The sequence below is a fragment of the Hyaena hyaena genome, unplaced genomic scaffold, assembly GCF_003009895.1.
Source record: "Hyaena hyaena isolate Hyena2069 unplaced genomic scaffold, ASM300989v1 scaffold_205, whole genome shotgun sequence".
Taxonomy (NCBI): domain Eukaryota; kingdom Metazoa; phylum Chordata; class Mammalia; order Carnivora; family Hyaenidae; genus Hyaena; species Hyaena hyaena.
The window spans coordinates 1,920,785-1,941,750 of record NW_024080838.1 but is presented as its reverse complement, the minus strand read 5'-3'; the positions used below and the strand labels follow the sequence as shown (position 1 = coordinate 1,941,750).

The window sequence follows — 20,966 nt, the reverse complement described above, 5'->3', positions numbered from 1 at the left end:
TAATTAAAACCTGATTATCTGTTTTCCATTAGGGTTAATTTCTTCTTATTCCTTGTAGGATAAAATGCCAGAAGTTCGACAGAGTTCCTTCGCCCTCTTAGGTGACCTGACAAAAGCTTGCTTTCAGCACGTTAAGCCTTGTATAGGTATGAATATTTTCTACTGCTGTGATATGATTCTTAACAATTAGTTTTACGTTAGCTGTGTTTTTGTATTATTAAACTGAAAAGTCATGGAATCCCAACTTTTATAAATGTTCATTTTACTGGTTAAAGGTGCTCTGAGTGAAGCAGGTGGGATGGGAAACCCTTGCTCCTTTGAATTCATCACCACAGCAGCTCATTAGGCACTTTTGTGACTGGAGAAAAGCTGGAAAAGTATTACTTTAGTATAAAGGACATGCCACCTGTGAAACCTTGGGACTGTATGCTAGTTCATGGATAATTTTTGAATAGCCTCTTTTTGGGTTAGTGGTAACCAAAAATAATAACAATCAGGTTTTCTCATGATAAAACCGCATACTCTTTTGGATATCCTAGGGAACTTTGCAGACAATTTACATTAAAAGTAAATAATGATTTTGTTTTAGTAGGATAGCAGTTGTCTTAGAGTTTTGTGGTAATAATAGATTCCTTAAGTAACAAACTACGAATTGCTTCAAAATCATGGATTAAATGGGTTTTGGGTTTTCTTTCATTTCTATATCCCAGTGTTTTGAGTAATAGTTATAGTTGTTTATGATACACTTTTTTTCTTTTGGCTTTTTTTTTTTCTTTTGGCTTTTTCCTCCCTGTTTTATTGAGACATAATTGACATATAACGTTGTGTAATGTTCAGATGTACAACATAATGGTTTTGTATAGGTATATATTTCAAAATCAGAGAGAGAGGGAGACACAGAATCCGAAGCAGGAGGCTCCGGGCTCTGAGCTGTCAGCACAGAGCCCAATGCGGGGTTTGAACCCACGAGCTGTGGGATCATGACCTGAGCCGAAGTCGGATGCTAAACCGACTGAGCCACTCTGATGCCCCTCCAGTTTTGCTTTTGAATAACAACTATATTTCTGAACTTTGAATAATAATAATTCTACTGTATTATACCCTCAAGTTTAAGCCTAACAACTCTTAAATGAAAATGTAATGAATTCTTGTTTTATAGAAAGCTTGTTCTACAGATACTTACCACCTGTTTTAGTTTTTAGGAATTTAAACTTGTATGAAAGGTTTCATTTCATTTTTTTTTAAGACTTTATAAATGATGTGTATCTTTTTCAAGAGGTACACCATGTCTACTTATCATCCTCTCTCTCTCTCTCTATGTTATCAGCTATTATTTTATAGGTTAGAGTTTCTCAAGCAGGGACAATTTTTATACCCTCGACCTTCGCACCCCCCTAAACATTTGGTAGTATCTGGAAACATTTTGTTTAACACTGGGGGGGTGTTACTCGTTATCTCGTATCTGGTAGGTAGAGGCAAATGATGTTGGTAATCATCATACAGTGCATGATACAGTTCTCTGCCCCATACCCGCCCCTCACCCCTGCCACCACCTTCCATGCCCCCACCACCACCACCCTACGGCAGAGTGATTGGTATTGCTGAAATTTAGAAACCCTGGCTCACATCTGCAGTTTATTGGGGTTTTAAAAAAAGAATGATGCTCTAATCCTTCATTCAATAGTGAGAATACATACAAAGAGTCCTTTTCCATACTCGTATATTTATTACCGAGAGATATAAACCACATAGGGGAGGCAGCATAATTACTTGGTTCTTCGTTTTTGTTTACCAGCTTCAAAATAATGAATTGATTCCCAGCATCTTCCACAGGTATCTGTATTGTGTTTCAGAGTTTAGTTTTTGTTTGTGTTTGGTTCTTTTTTGAGTGTCAGTATGAATTCATGATGCTCACATTGTCCTACCGCTGGCAGTGGGAGCTTCATCAGATCGGCTCCTCAGTCCTTCCTGGTAGGACAGAATAGTCCAGGCTTGTTTTGTACATTTCCTGCCTTCAGCTTGCAATGAGATGTTCCTCTGACAGCCCTCATAACTTTCAAGTGGAAAATGATATTTAGAGACTATAATCTGAGCACTAAGGTAAAAGTTACTTTAAAAGCCCAAACCATCGATGTTTTTAAAAAAAAAAAAAAACTTTTTTTTGTTTTTACTGAGTCTCATGACAAGAGAGATTTCTGTACCACCTGTTTTTAATAATACCTCAAATAGACCAAAACTCCTGGTCTACTTCACAGTAAGTTCAGTGCTCCTTTCACTTTCTTAAATAGTCTCCAAACCTTTTAAAAAATTGCTATTTCTTGCCTAGATTTCAGTTTCCACCTAGTAGATTTCCTTTAAAGCACAATATACTACTGTTGAGAAGCTTACTACATAGTTGTTAAAAAATTTTTTTTCTAGCTGATTTCATGCCTATATTGGGAACCAACCTAAATCCAGAGTTCATTTCAGTCTGCAATAATGCCACATGGGCAATTGGAGAAATCTCCATTCAAATGGGTAAGATCTTTTTCCCCCTTTAAAAGTACTGTGTAAATTGTTAGATGCCATAGTACTATATTTACAATTGCTTTTCCTTTATAATTTAAATCATTTTTATATACATTTATTATTAACTTGTGTCACAGTTAATGGAGGGAGCAAAGTATTTTACATGGATATTTTAACATTCAAATTTTTCTTTTTTGTTTTCTCTTTTGGGGATGATTTAGGTATAGAGATGCAGCCTTATATTCCTATGGTGTTGCACCAGCTTGTAGAAATCATTAACAGACCCAACACACCAAAGACGTTGTTAGAGAATACAGGTACCATATGACTGAACTGTTATGGTGAAGAGAAAAATTACTTGCTTTTAAGGTTAAGATGCGTAGAGAAACCAAAGCAAAGCTAGCTTTAGAAGCCCAGCTTATTAATAAGAGCGATTTTAGATTCTCAGTAATGTTATGTACTGTTTTAACTGTATTCTGTAACCAGTTTTCAGAGACTTTCAAAAACTCTTCTCTCCTGTTCTCTGTGTTTTAGTACTCCCTAAAATGGACCCCAGCTAAAATAACTATTGAACGATATGAATTTTAATTTTACATTAATTCAGAGAGAAACTGGCAGCTGGGAAGTAATTTTTGTTTTTTAATCTGTAAAAATGTGGCCAAAAATACCATTCAGTGTAGCGGCTAATTGGTTTACAATGGCATGTATATATTTTGTATTTTATTGTATACTTTCCTTCAAATTGAGAACTTAGGCAGAACCTTGTAGGATTTTTATTCAGGAGGCTTGTTTCTCTTTTGCATTTATAGAGAGCATGTTGATCTTAAAGAGTACCTTCCATACTATAGAACACATTTCAGGGTGATTTTTTTTTTCCACCCTGCCCAATTTTTGCTAATAGTGATAAAAGGTATAAATTTTATTTTCAATCAGGCACTTCTTTTTCTTTTATATACCTAAGATAATCTCAATAAATATACTCATAGCTGGTGAGGGTTTTACTGAAATACTGGACAAAGATTAAAATAAGGTTTTCAAAATAAGGAAATTTGCTTTCAAAGGCATTTTAACTCCATTTTTTAATTTAAAAAAGTTTATATTTTAATGTAATGAAAATTGATATGTTTATTGGTATGGAAGGAAATCTTTTAATTATGAACAGTTATATAGCTGTTTGGCTGTATGGGTACTGTTTATATTATAAAGTGAATTACATTTTCTTGCTGTAAAGTACAGAAACGTCTGTATCAGGATGGTTGTGAAATCTTTTCAGGTTTTTAATCTTTAGAATGCAGTACCTATACATGACATTCAGATTTGGAACACTTACCATTATAAAATTACTGTTGAACCTAAAGAAACTTCCTATTTATTTTTAAATGTGAATGCATAACTGCAAATAAATGTTGAATGTAATGTATATTAAAGTTTCTTGTGGGATATCGGCTTGTGTATTTGTTACACTTCCTTTAACAAATTGGCTTTATTATAAGTTTCTATTCTAAGTATGATTCTACTGTAAGTAAATCCAAAAGTAGTTGATAACACTCATCGAGTTGATAGATTAAATTGATAGGAGATTCAGTGGATTTATTTTATCACAAATGGCTGCAAAAAATGTTTCCATTATTCCTTATCCAAAGGGCAAGGGCTAATTATTAAAATAAAACCATTATCAATGGCTGATGTCAGTAGATTTTAGCAACTTAGTTACCATTTTCTTAAAATTTCATAAAGCCAATTCCTTAGTGTAATGCAGTTATTTGCTCTTTTTACAATTAGTATATCCTACACTGAACTTTCTCAATGGACCATCATCTGCTTTATCGCATGTTTCATTGGATTGTTCATACTTGCCTGTTTAATGAGAATGTTGCATAGTTTGTGTCTTTTGAACATAGGTTTTCTTTCTCTTGCTTCATATGAATCTGCTGGATTTTAGTATTATCTGTGTAGTTTGCTTCAAGTAATCCTTAAACATTTTTCTTTACCCCCGCCCCACCCTTTTTTTATGAAAGGTTAACCTGTAAGTTTTTGAGAGAACACCATTAAAGCACCTTATGGTTTGTTTTCTGTTTGTATTTTTTTTCCCGTTGTGTATAAATGTATTTACATGTATGTACCTTTGAATTGCAGAATGCAGTTCTGAGTTGCACTTCTTTTAGCTCTTTGTAAGTTTAAGGACTTCCTGAATTTTGATGGTGAATATGTTTGAGTAATTCCCACTTTGAAATTTTTTTAGTGAAATATTAGCATGTAACCAGTGTAATGTGTCTTATCTATTTTGTGCTGTTGCCTTTTATAGCAAAGACAGATTATTTATTCCTTTTGTCCACGTATCACCTCATTACAGTGGACTTATAAATTTCTTTCCTGTTAAATACAGTTTGAAAATAGTGGGCTGTTATCTGAGTTGTTACCATCATCACCATCAGAGGTTTATTGGAATGAGATTTGGCACCACACAGCAGTTTTCCAATTCCTTCATTCAATGCATACTGCAAAACCTAAACTTTGACCATTGATTTGCTATCAGGCAATATGTCAATTTGATCTCGGCCCATTGATTTGTTTTAGAAATGTTAAGACAAAAAAAATCTACCTGAATTGGTACTAAAGTTCCTAGATGATTTTCAAAGATTGGAAATCACTTATTTTAAAAGACATAGAGAAGTAAAGAAATTTTAACTGTTTTAACTTCTGAGAACTGTGTTTGAGTAAACAATTCAGAAATGTAATCTTTCACATTTACTAATATTTCTTGGGGAAAAACATAGATTTCATTAAATTCTGAAATTTCAACTGGTTTTGAATGGAGAATCTCTAAATCCATCCATTTAATCGCTCATCTTTTTATTAACAGAGAATGTCTTCACACTTGACTGAGCGAGAAAAGCAATTCATCATGGTTTTTGGTGTTCTCTCAATCTTTAAAGTTTTTTTTAATTCCTTTTGTTTTCCTTTTTCCAAGAGTATGCCATATATGTTGCTGCCCCTTATTTTAGGGGGTGGTAATAAACAGCACTGGTGAAATCTTATGTTTATTATCATACACAAATTCTGTTGGTTTCTGTTTCTGAGTTATTTGTTGTTTTTTCTTTATTTTTTCTCCTTCCCCCTCATTTGCTCATGTCTTGGTTGGCGTTTGGTGGTGTATAACCGTGATTGCGTTACCTTAGCAATAACAATTGGTCGTCTTGGTTACGTTTGTCCTCAAGAGGTGGCCCCCATGCTACAGCAGTTTATAAGACCCTGGTGTGTATTATTCAATCTTTTTTTTTTAATTCATTTTTCTTCACTGTTTCTTTCTCTTTCTATCTCACTTTTAGATATATTTTCAGTTGGTTACAAAAATCACAATCCTTAATCATTGCCAACCATGTGACTAATCTTGTCCTATCAGGTTTGTGAGGTTTTTCAGTAGCATCGTCATGTATATTTATTTTATGTTGTGGCTAACGACTAATGGATGCATGGGATAAGATTGTCACATGCTTGCTGTGTTAAAAAGCTTGATTATACATGAAAAGCATTTAAATATCCACCAGTAAAATAAAGATGCATGCAAATTCTATAAATTTAGGTTTTTGCATTGTTTCTTTTTTAGAATTAATTTGAAAACTTGGATTGCATTAAGAAATACATGTTTAAAATTACATTATGTATAAAAACCTTATTTGCTTGTTAATGTTAAAGATAAACATCTACACCATAGTTGTATAATAATAGTTTATATTATGGCAGTATATCCTATGTTCTGCTTCTTTCAATTGATAATCTTTCAATTCAAGTCATTTTTAGTAGTGTTTAATGGAATACAAGTCATAATACAGTTTTAAAAATTAATAATTGACTCTCAGCTCAACCTCCTTAATAGTTAAATGGGAGATTAAAAATCAGCTGTCCATTTATAGATGCAATCTATTAATAAAATGTGAATTTTGAGGTTTCCACTATACTGAGATTAGATGGGCCCAACATGCAGGAAGTATAAGAAACTTTAACTTTATGAAAATTCTTTGAATATAAACATTATCTATAGTGTGCTGCTTATTCCATTAAATACTGTCCATTAGTATTGTGATTGAACCTGCTTTTTACTTAAATGTTAAACTCAATTCTATAATTTAATAGGTGCACCTCTCTGAGAAACATAAGGGACAATGAGGAAAAGGATTCAGCATTTCGTGGGATTTGTACCATGATCAGTGTGAATCCCAGCGGAGTAATCCAAGTAAGATGTTCACAAAGATTTTTAACTTTTAATATTCTGAATAATGAAACTTTTTAAAGGGTCAACTGTTTTTCACTTCAAATCATGAAATTATCCCATATTTCTTTTCAAAGATATTAAAAACATTGTTTTTGAGATACGTATTTCTTAGTATCTTGAAATGATAATGCTTGTTTATGATTTCCTAAATCTTTTTTATAGTGAAATAAATAGCAGATTGGGATAATAAAGTTACATTGTTGTCTCAAATTTTAAGCCAAAGCATCCTTCATCCACATCCACTTTGTACATGCCTTCTATCATTGAATATCAGTTTGTTGAGGTTGCAGACATCTACACTTAACAGGGTGACCCAAATAGGTTAGGTAACTCATTCTGTTCCGTAGAATTAAACTTAGAAATTCAGTAGTGAACAAAAGAGAATAGTGAATTAGCCATTGAAACTGCTGTAACTTGGAGAGCTTATAATGTATTCATCTTTATTTAGTTTGTTGTCTTAGTCTTATATCTAGACATTTTTAGTATTTAAAATAATTATTTGGCAAAAATAGGAGTCTGATAACCTCTGGATCCAAGTGTCAGTTTGCAAGACACGTAACAGGAACGTGTTGATTGACACCATGTGTATGAGATCAACAAAATGCAGGCTGTGGAATTCTAGGTTAAGTATCCCGGGTTCCTCAACAGATGAATTGTGAGGAAAAGAAAGTATGGGAAGGGCTTTCAAGAAAACAGCCTTTCCATTTCCAAGAGATACATGCTTCATAAAACAATAAGTTAGTATTGTTTTAAAACAAGTCTGTACTATTTTTGGAAATGGTCCCTACTTGCAAAATAACCTCTTGGCATTAAATGTCTGGGGGTTTTCTTCTTCTTCTTCTTCTTTTTTTCTTAATACGTAAGAACTTTATGTCCTCTTAAATGTGTTTCAGAGTTAATATGATATATACTATATTAAGAAGAAACATTTTCCCATCAGGATTTTATTGTTTTTGTTTGGTTTTAAATTCACATTTTAAGACCTTGAAAGTAACTCATGTATGTGGTCATTAAATCACTACTAGTTTAAGAGCTGGTAGAAAACTCTGCTTTTTACATTTTTTATTTGGATGTGGTTAAAAGAAAATATCTTCACTTTTATTTTTTTATGTTTAAGTTTTTAATAATTCTAAATGTGTATTTAAAATTTTAACAACAGACTTTGATACTTGGAAGAGAAGGAATCATAATTCTAATAAACCATGATCCTCAGGCACATGGAATTTTATTTGCTTAATTAAGGCACATGCACATACTTCAGTCAGTAAATTTTGAAATTTAAGAAAGTGCCTTGAATTTAATAGCAGAATTTAAATAGTTGATATCAGAATATAAGCAATACCTTAAATAAGGCTTTATATTGAACTGCTATTTAAGTACGCTAGTCAAGAGTGAAAAATACTTAAACATTTAAAGCCTGTACCTTTTGTCACCTTGTTTTTGTAGTGAGAATAACCCATTTATCTTTCGAGCAATAGAGCATTGGATATTCTTTTTTGCTTGGGTTGAATTAGGTTGAATTAGGTATAATAGCTACATAATTAGTTTTTCTTCTAACTTTTGGTCATTTTAAGTTTCAATCTGACATTTAGATCTACTAATTCCTATACTTGCAAGCTCGTTTGGCTTCTACTTAGTTACTAAAGCTAGCTTTAAGTTATTTCTAGGCCAGTTAGAACTGTTATGATGATTGAATTTACGTAGTTCCCCTCGCCCCCTTTTTTCAAGGTTATTTATTTTGAGAGAGAGAGGGGGAGAGAGAATTCTAAGCAGCCTCCACACTGCCTGCTCCTCATGTTTCCTCACATGAACCATAAGATCATGACCTGAGCCTAAATCGAGCTTGATGCTTAACCACTGAGCCACCCAGGCACCCCGATTTATCTATTTCTTTAATTCATTGAATGAAGGTTTTTAAAATTGGTGTTCATGTAGTATTTTCAGTCCGTTGTTGATGCTCATTAGACTGGGGTTTTGTGACACGAAATATAATACAAACAGGCATTAAATTTCAATACAAACTGAATGAGAAGAGGTTCCTTGATGGTGGAAAAATAGGGACACCCGTTAAGTAATCCTTTATAATTCCTTTTCATTGTTCATTTTTCTTAAAAAACTTACTTTGAATTAGGATTCAGTTCTGTAAGGATGTTTTGCTGTGTGTAACAAATAACAGTCTAAGATGTATTTCCTGCCTGTTACAGGACTTTATATTTTTTTGTGATGCTGTTGCATCGTGGATTAACCCAAAAGATGATCTGAGAGACATGTTCTGTAAGGTAAGGTAACTAAAAAAGTCTTTAGGATGCTTATCTTGGGACTCTTAGAATCCTGGTTGGAAAGTTTAAATTATATTTCATATGAAACTTTAGACTCTTCGAATCAGTATTGGTAGCCTATATAACCTTTAGTCTTGGCAAAAGAGTTGGCTTGATCTTAAGGTACAGTAGGGACTCAGTAGAGTACATACTTCAAAAATATTTTCTGAAGTAATCCCACTGATGGATGTGATCCCATTGTCTCACTTGTACAGAACAGCATATGTTTTCACAGAAGACTGAGATTTGAAGAATAAACTGTTGAACAAAGTAAATTTTAAGTGATCTCCATGGGGATTAAACCTGTATAATTCTTTGTGTTAGTAGTGTCTCTTTGGATTAACTCCAGTCAGTACTCACCCACTAACAAAATAAGAAATACGGTCTTACCCATCTGAATCACCTAATACTGAAATTAGTCACCTCTTGTTGCAGATGTGAACCCAAAGATTTATATATTTTCAATTTGAAAAAACTTAATAATGTGCCATAGAAATTTTATCCCTTGATTGAGTTCTTTAGTTTTTTTGTATTAGGTCAGAGTTTGCTTAGTGCACTGTGTACTAGGTCACTTGACAAATTCTGTGTAAACTTTTCAGAGCCAGGTTTAGCATATATTAATGAGGTGCTTTTATTTTTGTATTATTTTTTTTAAATGTTAATTTGTGAGAGAGAAAGACAGCAGGAATGGGGAAGGGCCTGAAAGAGAGGGAGACATAGAATCCAAAGCAGGCTCCAGGCTCTGAGCTGTCAGCACAGAGCCCAACATGGGGCTCAAGCTCACGAACCATGAGATCATTACCTGAGCCGAAGTCGAGCACTTAACTGACTAAGCTGCCCAGGCGTCCCTGTTATAAGGTGCTTTTAGACAAGACATATCAACAAAGTTTGAGAATCACTGCTCTAAAGTGGATAAAATTTGAGAAAAGTAAAGTCAGTATGTTTTACTTCAGAAGCTATGCAGATTGGAGTTTTTCTCTTGTTGGTAAATTTATGATTTTTTTTCTCCTTTTACAGATCCTTCATGGATTTAAAAATCAAGTTGGGGATGAAAATTGGAGGCGTTTCTCTGACCAGTTTCCGCTTCCCTTAAAAGAGCGTCTTGCAGCTTTTTATGGTGTTTAATCTCATACACTTAAGCTGCAGTCCCATAATTAGGGGTAAGTTGTAAGAAGTTTGACTTTTTCAGGGTGCAGTCTAAAATTACTGAGGGAAATTAAAGCTGTATGTTTTTCTACAGAGGTTGAGTAAAACAGTCTCATGCAGTATTAGACTTGAAATTTAAAATCCTTAAGGCTAGAGAATTTTTTTAAACTGGCAAGCAAGGGGTTAAAAAAATGCATCTTTCTACTTTTAATCCTGAGTAGAAGGAAATCTGAGTTGGTATGCTAGTTACATCACTCAGCACATTAATTCCTTTTAAATTGTTTGCCCTGTAACAAGTCTCCCTACATGGACTCTCGCAGGGTAGAAATGATTTTGAAGCAAGAATTTAGCATCTTCGATGTATCAAGAACTTCTGTGGTTGTGAGCTTTAGGGGAAAGCCTGCCAGAATTGGAACTAGCTTAGGGCTCAGTAGATAGGAATATTTAATATTCATTTTTCAAAGTTGTATTTTATGGAGCACCTGCCTTGTGACTAGCACTGTTTTAAAATGGACAGTGGAAGAGTCTATTTCGCTTTGGGGTGGTAGAGGGGTAAGTCCATTTGTACTCTGGTTCCTTGAGTTTTTCTGTTCTTAAATAGAACTAATAATCCTGATCTCTTAGCTTCAGTTCCCTCATTGAGTTATTTTGAAGATTAAATAGTAAACTATATGTGATGCCAGAACTTTGTATATATTGCTTAAGACACTGAGTCGGCTCAGTGAATGTTAGGAATATGGGCTAGTACAGTGAACCAGGATACACTTCTTTAGGTTCTGAACATGAACTGAGACCTATTTGACTAGAAGTCCAGGCAGTGTACTCACTGTGTGTCCAGAAGATGTCTACCAACTTGAATTACCTTTCCTGTTGGGCGTTTTTGTTTACTTGTTTACTTTGAACTAGATTTTAAACGTGGAAAGATTTCAGCATCCAAGTTGTCGAAGCTGCAAGCCAGTAGAAATGGACGTGTAGTCCCCGGAATACCTCAGAGCCCTGTGTGCGTCTTATCCCCCTGTAGTGTCTTAAGTCCTTGTGGCTATTTTGTGGCTTTAGCATTTTGACAAAGTACATAATTCACTTTATGTTAAGTCATGAGAATGTAATGAATGAGAATGATTCTTAACATCAAGGGTTGAAAGATAGACCAGTGAGCTGAATCTTTAGCACTTTTCAGATATAGTATCTTCTGTGATCTCTATCCTGTAGCCAATTAGGAATTAACTGAGTTGATCATATTCTAAGACAAGGTATGACATAATTACTATCTAGAGATAAAAGTGGATCATTAATTTTTTTTCCTGCTTTTTTTTAAATAATCTTCTTCCCTTTTATCAGTGGCAGAGAAAAGGTGTTGCATGTACTTCTTCACAGATAGGCTATTTACCCTCTGTGAATTCACATCTGTCTTCATAAATGTCTAGTATTTGGTACAAGTGGTTAGATTTCTGTTGTGAAAAGACCACTATCAGACACTGGTTACAGTCTCCTAGGAATCTGTTTTTATTTCTCAATGTGCTTATTGTTAAAACTGCTAGTGTCTTTAATAGGAAAATCAAGAGGTCTGAAAACTTAGGAAATGACTGAGCAGGATAGGGCCTGAAGAATTATTAACAACATCAAGAAGGCAGGTGTCACAAGTTACTTTTTGGTATTTGCTGAGTGTAGTAACCTTAGTGCAGTGCCAACACCATTAGTGCCTCCTAAGCTAAAACATCAGACAATCAAAAATAAGTAATTCTTTATTTTTTGGTGGGTTGGATTTTTATTTGCATAATACTGGGCGTAGTGGCCAAAGGAAAAAAAAAGATAATATATTCATTCTCACTAAGGAAAGGATTATTTTAAAGAAAGCGTTCTTTGACTTTGAAGAAGGTTAGGCAGCTTGTTACGTGTGGAATAACCGATTCCCATTGGGGCCCATTGTGCAAAGGGAGATAAAGAATTAGATTGATAGTATCCTACAAGATGTCCATCTAAATTTCATCTGTATAAGGTGCTCCACACCTCTCTCTGCATATCCTCAGCTTGGTGTCACTTTTCATATCTGATGCAGATAACAGTTAAAAGCCATAGGAGAAAGTGGCAACATGGGTTAGCATTAACTACTGGCATGATCTTAGGCAATTTATCCAGTTTGTCATTTTTCTCTAGTAAAAGGTAGCTTTCTTTCTTGATTTTTTTTTATTTTTATTTATTTATTTTTTTTTACTGTTTATAGTTTTGAGAGAGAGAGAGTCAGAGCGTGAGTTGGGGAGGGACAGAGAGAGAGAGGCAGACACAGAATCGGAAGCAGGCTCCAGGCACTGAGCTGTCAGCATAGAGCCAGATGTGAGACTCGAACCCACAGACTGTGAGATCATGACCCAAGTCGCAGTTGGATGCTTAACTGAATGAACTCCCCAGGTGGCCTGTTCTTTCTTGACTCATTTCATGCTTCACCGGCTTTCACGGTTGTTAAAATATAACATTGTTTTCTTTTCTTATAGGTCCTTCAGTCTTGGAGACTATGAGGGAGCCTCTGCACCCAGGGAAAATGTTACCCTTTACAGGGGGGAAGGGTAAACCAGTAGGGAATACAGTACAATCCCAACCCTACTGGGAGGGGCGGGAGGGAGGTGTTGCCGTCACTGTATTAAGTCGATGTTGGGAAACGTTTTAACATCTGGAGCCTTTGTGGGTGGAAATCTGTCTCCAATTACAACTCCGCACTGGATGTGAAGAAGCAAAAACAAAAAACAAAACCTATTCAGTCTACTCACAAAACAGTACATCCTGGAATATTATGGGGAATTGTACCAAAACAAGAACCACATAAATGATGCATAGGGATAAGAAAGAGGAAAAATTCTATAGCGCACAATAAAGGAAACCTAAGAATGGGGTTACAAACAGTAAAGAAGCTTTTTTTTTTTCCTTAATTTAAAGATTTTTATAAATTTTCCCACATGATGGGGCCTTGTTTTTGCATGCTGATGAAGAACTACACAAATGAAGCTAATAGAATTAAAATCAGCTTGCCTACCCGTAGTAGAAGCAGGTTCTTGGAAGTTACAATTTAAGGTACCCCAAATAAGTCGGAAATAAAACAAAACGAATTTAAACAATGAAGCACCCTGTGAAATGCCAAATGAGTCACTCCTTTTACCTTTGTGGGGTGGGCAGGGAGGGAGGAATAAGTGGGGTTGGGCATATCAGACTAAAGATTGACATCTTGATTTTGCATTAAAACATTAATGTAGTGGATATAATTTGATGGTTGTACTTCATTAGATTTAATTTCTAGGCCAAGACGTTCTTTTTAAAGTGCAGTTTAAGGTTCAGGCATGCATTCTGGCTCATAGTGATTGAAAGTACTTTAAATTAGTGGGGAAGTAGCATGCTTGCATCACATAGAGTGAGATTGGTATTCATTTACCTCTGGTGCGCCAGTTTGTGTTGCAGTTTACCAATTCAATATAGCCCTGCATTTAAAATTCCTTTTTAAGATTTGTGGATTTATTTTTATTAAGAATATAGATATAAAGTACTGTAGTTTACAGCTAGGCCTTGAAATATCTTTTTAGGATCTTGTTAGGAGTAAGATTGATATTGTATTGTGTGTAACCTGCACAATGTGGAAAGCTGATATACCTGTGCAAAATCTTTGCCTCTGTGCTGTCAGTGTGATGTGCTTTCTGCATGGTTATATACTACTAGTGATTTTATCAAAACTTCTAAAACATAAAATACATGGTAAAAGATCTGTAAGAGGCTGCATAAATGTTAGTTGGCACATAAAGACAATTGTAGAAGTTGAAGAAATGATTGCTATATCTCAATGTTTATTCCCACTCAACATATTGCCTTCTAAGCTTTCTTTTTTTGTTCAAAGCATGATCTTAAAAGATGTTTAAGTTAATGGATGTAATGCAGGGTTCCTACACTGTATTGGCGCATGTTGGTGGCCCTCTGTGCCCTAGACAGATGCACACAGGGTGCAAGTAAAAAGCTACAGAGTGAAAGTTGGTTTGGATCCTCTTCATTTCATTTGTTTAGCTTTTCTGTTATTTTTCTCTACTTACATGTATTCCTGTGAATAAATCCTTGTTAAGTTAACCCTTTACTTTTCCTTCCATGTGTATTTTCTTATACTGTGAATGTGAAAACCTAACTGGTACACTTGATCTTGTGTCCATATGAAAGTGCAAGTCTTTATTAATTTGGATTGCCTGAACAGTGTATCCCATGATGATGAAGGAAAATGGAGAGATAATTTCTTTTTAACTCTGCTGGTCAGAGATGAAGCCACACCTTTCCATTTTTCAATGCTGCATATTTAATCTGCAACAAAAATGTTAAGCCATAACAACCTTTTTATATTTTAGTTTGTCACCTTTGCATTGCAGAATAAATCCTGAATAACCATTTTTATAAGCAGTTGCTCCTCTTTGCATGGTTCTGTTCTTCTAAAGGTGTTGAATGATACAACCATTGCACTGAAGTTTGAGCTGTATGCGTGTGAATTTAAAAATACCGTTTCAAAAAATTTCAAATGCATGGTAGCATGCAGAAAGGTTTTTGTTACTGTGTGTGTGTGTGCGTGTATGTGTGTGTATATGTGTGTATTTTTTTAAACATGTTCTTTCACCTTTTTTCCTCTACTTTGGCTTTGCAAATTTCAGTCTGTAGAGCCCAAAATTAAGTCCTATTTTATAATATCCTTTTTTTTTTTTTTTTAATTATAAAGTTGGATCCAAAGGGTATGTAGCATTTTGCTTTCTAGTACCTTGCTTCACTGGGAGCTCCACTTTTGCTTCAGAGTCTTCAAAACCTGATTAGTATAGTAGCTATTTTATCATTAAATCCTAGTGATACTCTGTAGTTTACCAAATACTTGTTAGAATTTGATGTTGGAGATATTTTAGAATTCTGGAGTAAGTAAAATTTAAGTCGAAAGAACTGGCAAAATTCTTCCCTAAACACTTTAATAAGACAAACCTATAAAAACAACCTTCAGTAAAATTATCTGGATCTGTGATTGACAATTCCATATTGACTGAAAAGCAATTTGTCACCTCTTCGATTAAAAATTGGTTTTCAATCAAGCAGATAATGTAACATGGAATGTGCCCATTTTTGTAGTCACTTAACCTGATTTTAAATTAAAAGGAAATTTAACTTAAGAATAGAAAGTCAAATTAAGTAACTATGACTGGCAACCTGAGATTGGGTTGGGTATTTTTGTGCTTTTCCGCCCTTGAGGTTATTGTTTTCTCCCTAATTTATATTTCAGATACGTAGTATAGCATAGGAATTTGCAGAAGCCATTTAAGTTCTCTTTTGAGGTAAGCTCTGATTTAGCATTTATTATTCTGATAAAACTTAATACATCATGGGATATATATATATAAAGCAACTTAATTCTTGTGGTGTAGTCTTAATAGTTCTGAATGTTGACTGAATGTCTATGAAGTTGTGTTTGTCTTTGTTACATTCCAGTGTTTCTGCCTCTTGGCATGCTTAAAGCACGGCTTACTTCATCTGCTCCTTCCACACTAAAGTGCTGTTAGTGTGCTCAACTACAGAAATAGCCGCTGCTAAGTGATGTAGATTTTCTACTTGAATATTTTTATGTTGTAGGAACCTCAGGAGGTCAGTGTTTACTGTTTTATATATGCCTTCTTTTTCCTGTTCGAGCTTCTCTCTTTGAAGGATTCTAACAGAACAAAAGCTGCTGATCAACCTAAGTTGGAAACAGAAAGTGTATTTAATATAATTTAAATGCATGTTTGACAGTTCAGTGTTGTAGTCGGTCCATTAGCAAGTGAACGTAGTGCCACAGAATTCATTTATTCAGGAAAGAATTTTGCTTTTTGTATTGTCTAATCTCTTTAATAACTTCATACTGTGTAAAAAAAAGAAATCACTTTTTTATATTTTTTTAGTTGGTTATTTCCCAGATAATCAACATGTAAATAATCTTTAAGAGCCAGTTCTGATGCTTTACATTATTGCTACTTGATTTTGTGACGCAAGTTAGGTTTCAGAAGAATAGATTTTAAGACACTTAACCAAGCCATTACATCTTAAAAACGAAATAAGTAGCATACATTTTGTAATTAACATATTGATAAACACTGTGATTTTTTTTGTTAAGACTTTTTCATTGATCTGAATTGCTTAATTACATATATTGTAAAATAGGATCAGATGTATATTTTAAAATAATTTCAACTGACTTTTCCTCTCTTGAAATGCTTTGTCTACTCAGTTATGAGATATTCAGATACAAGTTTTATCTCAGGTGAATACTCTTGTATCCTTTTTGCTTTGGTGACATATGCTTATAAAGGGTCATCGTATTTACTTTGTTTTTTAGTGTATTTCATGAAGAATCTTCGCATTTAGTCGGATTTTCCAGTCCTTACTCTAGCAGACTAGGGTGGTATAGATCCTTCCTGGCGAGCCTTTTGCATGCAGGTTTACCTTGAAAGTGAGTTCAATTTGGTCCTTTTCTCCAAACCCTCAAGCTCTAGGAAAATGGATTTTTCTGTCCTATATTGAATTACCCTGCATAGCCGAAATGCCAGAATTAAACTAGTTATATCTTAAGCTCTTTAGTCTAAATTTAACTTAAATCCTTTGCCATAAAGAAAAAAGTGGTTTTTTTGCTTCATATAATTAATCTGTATTATTCATATTGAATGTATTAACAGATAACGGTGCAACAGACATTCTTCTCAAGAGAAGAATGTACCATGCATAACTGCAATTTAAATCCTTCTTTAGTAGTACTTTAAAATACACAGCTTTGGTTTTTGAGTTATTTTTTGCAAATATTACAAGGGGGAAAACACTAACTGTTGCTACTAGTACTGTTACTGAAGTGTAGGTAGGCATTGAAACCTTAAAAACTATGGTCTTCAGATTAAGGGATAATCTAGATGAAAAATCACATCGATAAAGAGCTGTGTACAATATCATCTAGTAATAATACCATGCAAGAGCTTTGTATACCTACTTAGTAGATTTCATACTGTATCAGATATGGAGATATTTCTGATGCCTCTTTAAATTTTGCGTAAAAGTTTCATTCACTTGTACACTTTCCAGGTGACTTGTGACTAGTTTTTTCAGTCTTAATTTAGACCTTTCCCCCACTGGTATTACTTATATGTAGAGGATTCTTTACCTTTTTGCCTAATTCTTATCCATATTAATTTTAAGGTATACATTTAAATTAATAGCAACTGTTTATTGTGATTTGTATCCCAGAATGTATTGTGTTTTTAAAAGAACTGTATGCATGATTTTGAGGGAAGTTAAAATGGTGATTGGTTTTTTTCCCTCACCTCTTGTACATTTTAAAACCAAACCAAATCTTTTTGCCAAGCATTGTATCAGTAATTAGGAAAATAGTATTTTCCCTTTCGTTAAAATTTTTGTTTATCTACCATAGAATCCTCTTTTTAATATGGCTTGGTATTATGCAGAATTAGCTATTTTGCAAGTCTAATTATCTTCCTGGAGCCTACTATAACATGGTTAGCCTATAAGGCAGTGTTTGTTCCCTCCTAATACCAGCCTCCTAAAGGGGTTTCGCTGTACTGTCCCCATATTACCTTACTGATGTTTTCCTGTGTGGATATATAACCAAATTAAGATTGGATGATTTCTATGGAGATAATAATTAGACAATACTGTGTAATTAATTTTACTTAATAGATGATCATCTGTGAGAAGAGATGTTTAAACGTGGTTAATGACTTCACTTCATATTATAAAGCAGTTTTGCAATTAATATTCATGTTAACATTGGGTGCAATAATTTAGTAGTTTTAGCGTTAGTTATAAATAACTGGATCTTTCTGCTGACAACTTAGGTTGTATGAGTTATGCTTAAAAGCTTTAAATCTGATGTTTCCTGTACCTGCCACACTATGTTAGAATGTGTCCTTCAAATAGATCCTCCTGCAACTTCTCAAACTGTACTAAATTGGTATTTCTTGAAGTCTAACTCTGTGCTAACAGATCTTCATTTTAAATAGAATATGGTTTTAATTTTTGATAAGCTGCTGAATTTTAAAGAGAGTTTTTTGGGGCCACCAAATATTTTGGATCATGCAGAGAATATATATTGTACTGTAGTAATTTTGTATTTACATTTGTATGATGTGACATAATAGATGTGAATGTTAATCACTGCTTGACTATGTTAATAAAGTTGTTTAACTATAGATGTTTCACTCTGATTTTTAATGAAAGAAAATGAGCTTTCTTTCCCTCCCTACTCCCCATTTTGGGTCCAGATCAGTCTTGTGTTGTTTTTGTTGTTTGAGGTTTTTTCCTTACCTTACACGTAGTGCACTCTTCTTTGACAACCATTTTTAAATTCAAGTATTTTTCGTATTTGTATAGTTCAGTAAAAATATTTGCCCCACAGTTTACTTTAACTGCTCTTGTTGGTATATTTTCTAAATGTTAGATTCTAGGTTCAGCTTCTGGTGGGCGAGGAGGGAAAAATAGTGCTCTGCAAAAGGAATTAAGGATAGACTGTATGAATGTGTATGGATGTGTGTCCTATGAAGATGAGAATCCAGGATTTAGGACTTAGATCTTGGGGAGAAAATACTCAGAAGCAGCCAAATTATTGGTCATTCAGGACCACGATTTGCTGCTGTAATCTTGAAGAAATCGTACCTGAAACTAAAAACTTTTGGGGTTTTTTTGGTAAGTCTTTTAATTTTTTTGTGAAACAAAAATACAAATGTTAGTGTTTTCCCTTGATACTTATTTTTTAAAAGTAGGCGCTTTTATCTTGTGATGACTTCATAATTCATGTCTTTTAAATAATTTTTAAGGTATATGATTGTTTAGGAATGATTGGAAAAGAAGCATTTGAACTAGACAGCTCTCGAGTTGGGACTTCCTCCTTATGACACAGTTGAATATAGAAACTGAAGTTGCGACTGTCACTTTGTAATCCTCAATCTCAGAGTTGTGTTAACTGGGTGTAAAACCACCTTTTGAAACATCCACGTTGATTTCCAGTTCAACACAATTGCGAATTACAGTTTAGAAATTTCAACACCATTTCTATAAACCATTGGCAGTAGTGCCACTGGGGAAATTGGTATACTAAGAATCTTTCAGTTTGTGGGCTAGTCATTAATGTGATTCATTCTGTGCCTGTTATAGTGATCTTTCTCTGACATTGTTTTTCAAGTATTCCTTTTCAAGCTTTATATTGCTTTTTGAAGAACATTAAACAATTGACGATTTCTATGCACATAGGAAGATAGTGAATTGGTGCATTGCTTTTAGTATCCAAATTTGCCTCGTAATATACATTGACATGATAGCTATGCTGTTTCCATGAACAGTTTTACAACCATCTTAACTACTACTGGACATTCAGAAGTTCTCAAAAGCGGTGGGGTGCCTGAGTAGATGGCTCAGTCGGTTAAAATGTCAGATTCTTGAGCTCAGCTCAGGTCTTGATCTCAGGATGATGAATTCAAGCCCTGCAATGGGCTCCATGTTGGGCGTGGAGCCTCCTTTAAAAAGAAAAAGGAAAGAAAGTTGTGATGAATGTCTTGTGTGCGGAAATGTTTGCATATGCCTGCAGTGATTTTTCTGTAGTGGAATTGCCATATCTAAAGGAGGTGGCGGCAGCCCAGTTTCCTTTTAGATAAAGTACTAATCTCCATACCCAGCATCAACTGCAGTGGATGATGTCGTATGCTATGAATTGTAATTTAATAGCAAGGTTAAGTTTCTAACTTCAGGAAATTTTATATACAAAATTTGTCTTCATAGTACATATTTAGCAATTGTCTAAGTCTTCTGTCACAGGCACATTCCTTGGTTTCGTGGAACTTAGATGCTCTTGTAGGAAGGCAAGTAAGGGAGTTATGTGATGGCAAGTGCCAGGGAGAAAAAGCAGGTGAAAGGTATTGATGGTCAGAGTGAGGCTTGCTATTTTTAATGAGATATGAGGGGAGATAGAGCAAAAACTTGAAGGAGTGAGCCTTTGGATGTCTGGGAATTAGTATTTAAAGTAAAGGGACAAGAAAGACCAATGCTTTGATATGTTTGGTTTGGTTTGCATTCAAAAGAGGAGGGTGTAGCTCCAGCACTGGATGCAAGGGAAAAGAGTAGTTAGATACGATTCACGAGGTAACTGAAGGCCCAATGGCATAGGTCAGTTTTGTACTTGAGTGAAGTAGGATTATCTGGATATATTTTAAAGGAAGAATCCAGATTTGCCAACATAGGAGGACAGATTGTGTGAGGGAAGAAATCAAGAGGCCTCTAAAGGCTTGGTCTGACTTCAGCAGCTGGGAAAATGCAATAGAAAATTAGAATTTCTATTCTAATCCTTAATTAGAATAGAAATAATCTAGCATTTATGTTGAGACATCCATATATGGGGTGGGGGTTGGGGAAGAAGAAGAGTAGGCAGTTGGAGATCAGGGGAGATAACCCGACTAACAGATGCAAAACAGTGTCTAAAATGGTGCTTCAAACCATGAAGCTGAATGAACATCATTTGAGGACTAGATAAATAAATGAAAGACACACTCCCAACATTGAAGTCTTAAGAATTGATAAAACTATAGGGGAGCATGGTATCCTGATGTACAGAACAAGAATTTACTTTGCATTTAGCACATTGGAGGTCATTTTGGCAGACTTATGGCTATAGAACAATCAGAATAAGAGCTATCTTCCTTCAA

General features: G+C 34.5%; 1 protein-coding gene across 2 annotated transcripts in view; it reads left to right on the top strand.

Annotated features, from left to right (window-relative positions):
• TNPO1 (transportin 1) overlaps positions 1-18,464 on the top strand; it is a 93,253-nt gene extending 74,789 nt beyond the window's left edge. For both annotated transcript variants that reach the window (XM_039242067.1, XM_039242068.1), the window contains exons 18-25: positions 59-146; positions 2,419-2,517; positions 2,730-2,825; positions 5,688-5,763; positions 6,643-6,742; positions 8,986-9,060; positions 10,117-10,259; positions 12,735-18,464. In XM_039242067.1, the coding sequence (XP_039097998.1) occupies positions 59-146; positions 2,419-2,517; positions 2,730-2,825; positions 5,688-5,763; positions 6,643-6,742; positions 8,986-9,060; positions 10,117-10,224 (642 nt within the window). In that variant the 3' untranslated portion in view covers positions 10,225-10,259; positions 12,735-18,464. The remainder of the gene's footprint in view (positions 1-58; positions 147-2,418; positions 2,518-2,729; positions 2,826-5,687; positions 5,764-6,642; positions 6,743-8,985; positions 9,061-10,116; positions 10,260-12,734) is intronic.
• The last annotated feature ends 2,502 nt before the right edge of the window (positions 18,465-20,966 follow it).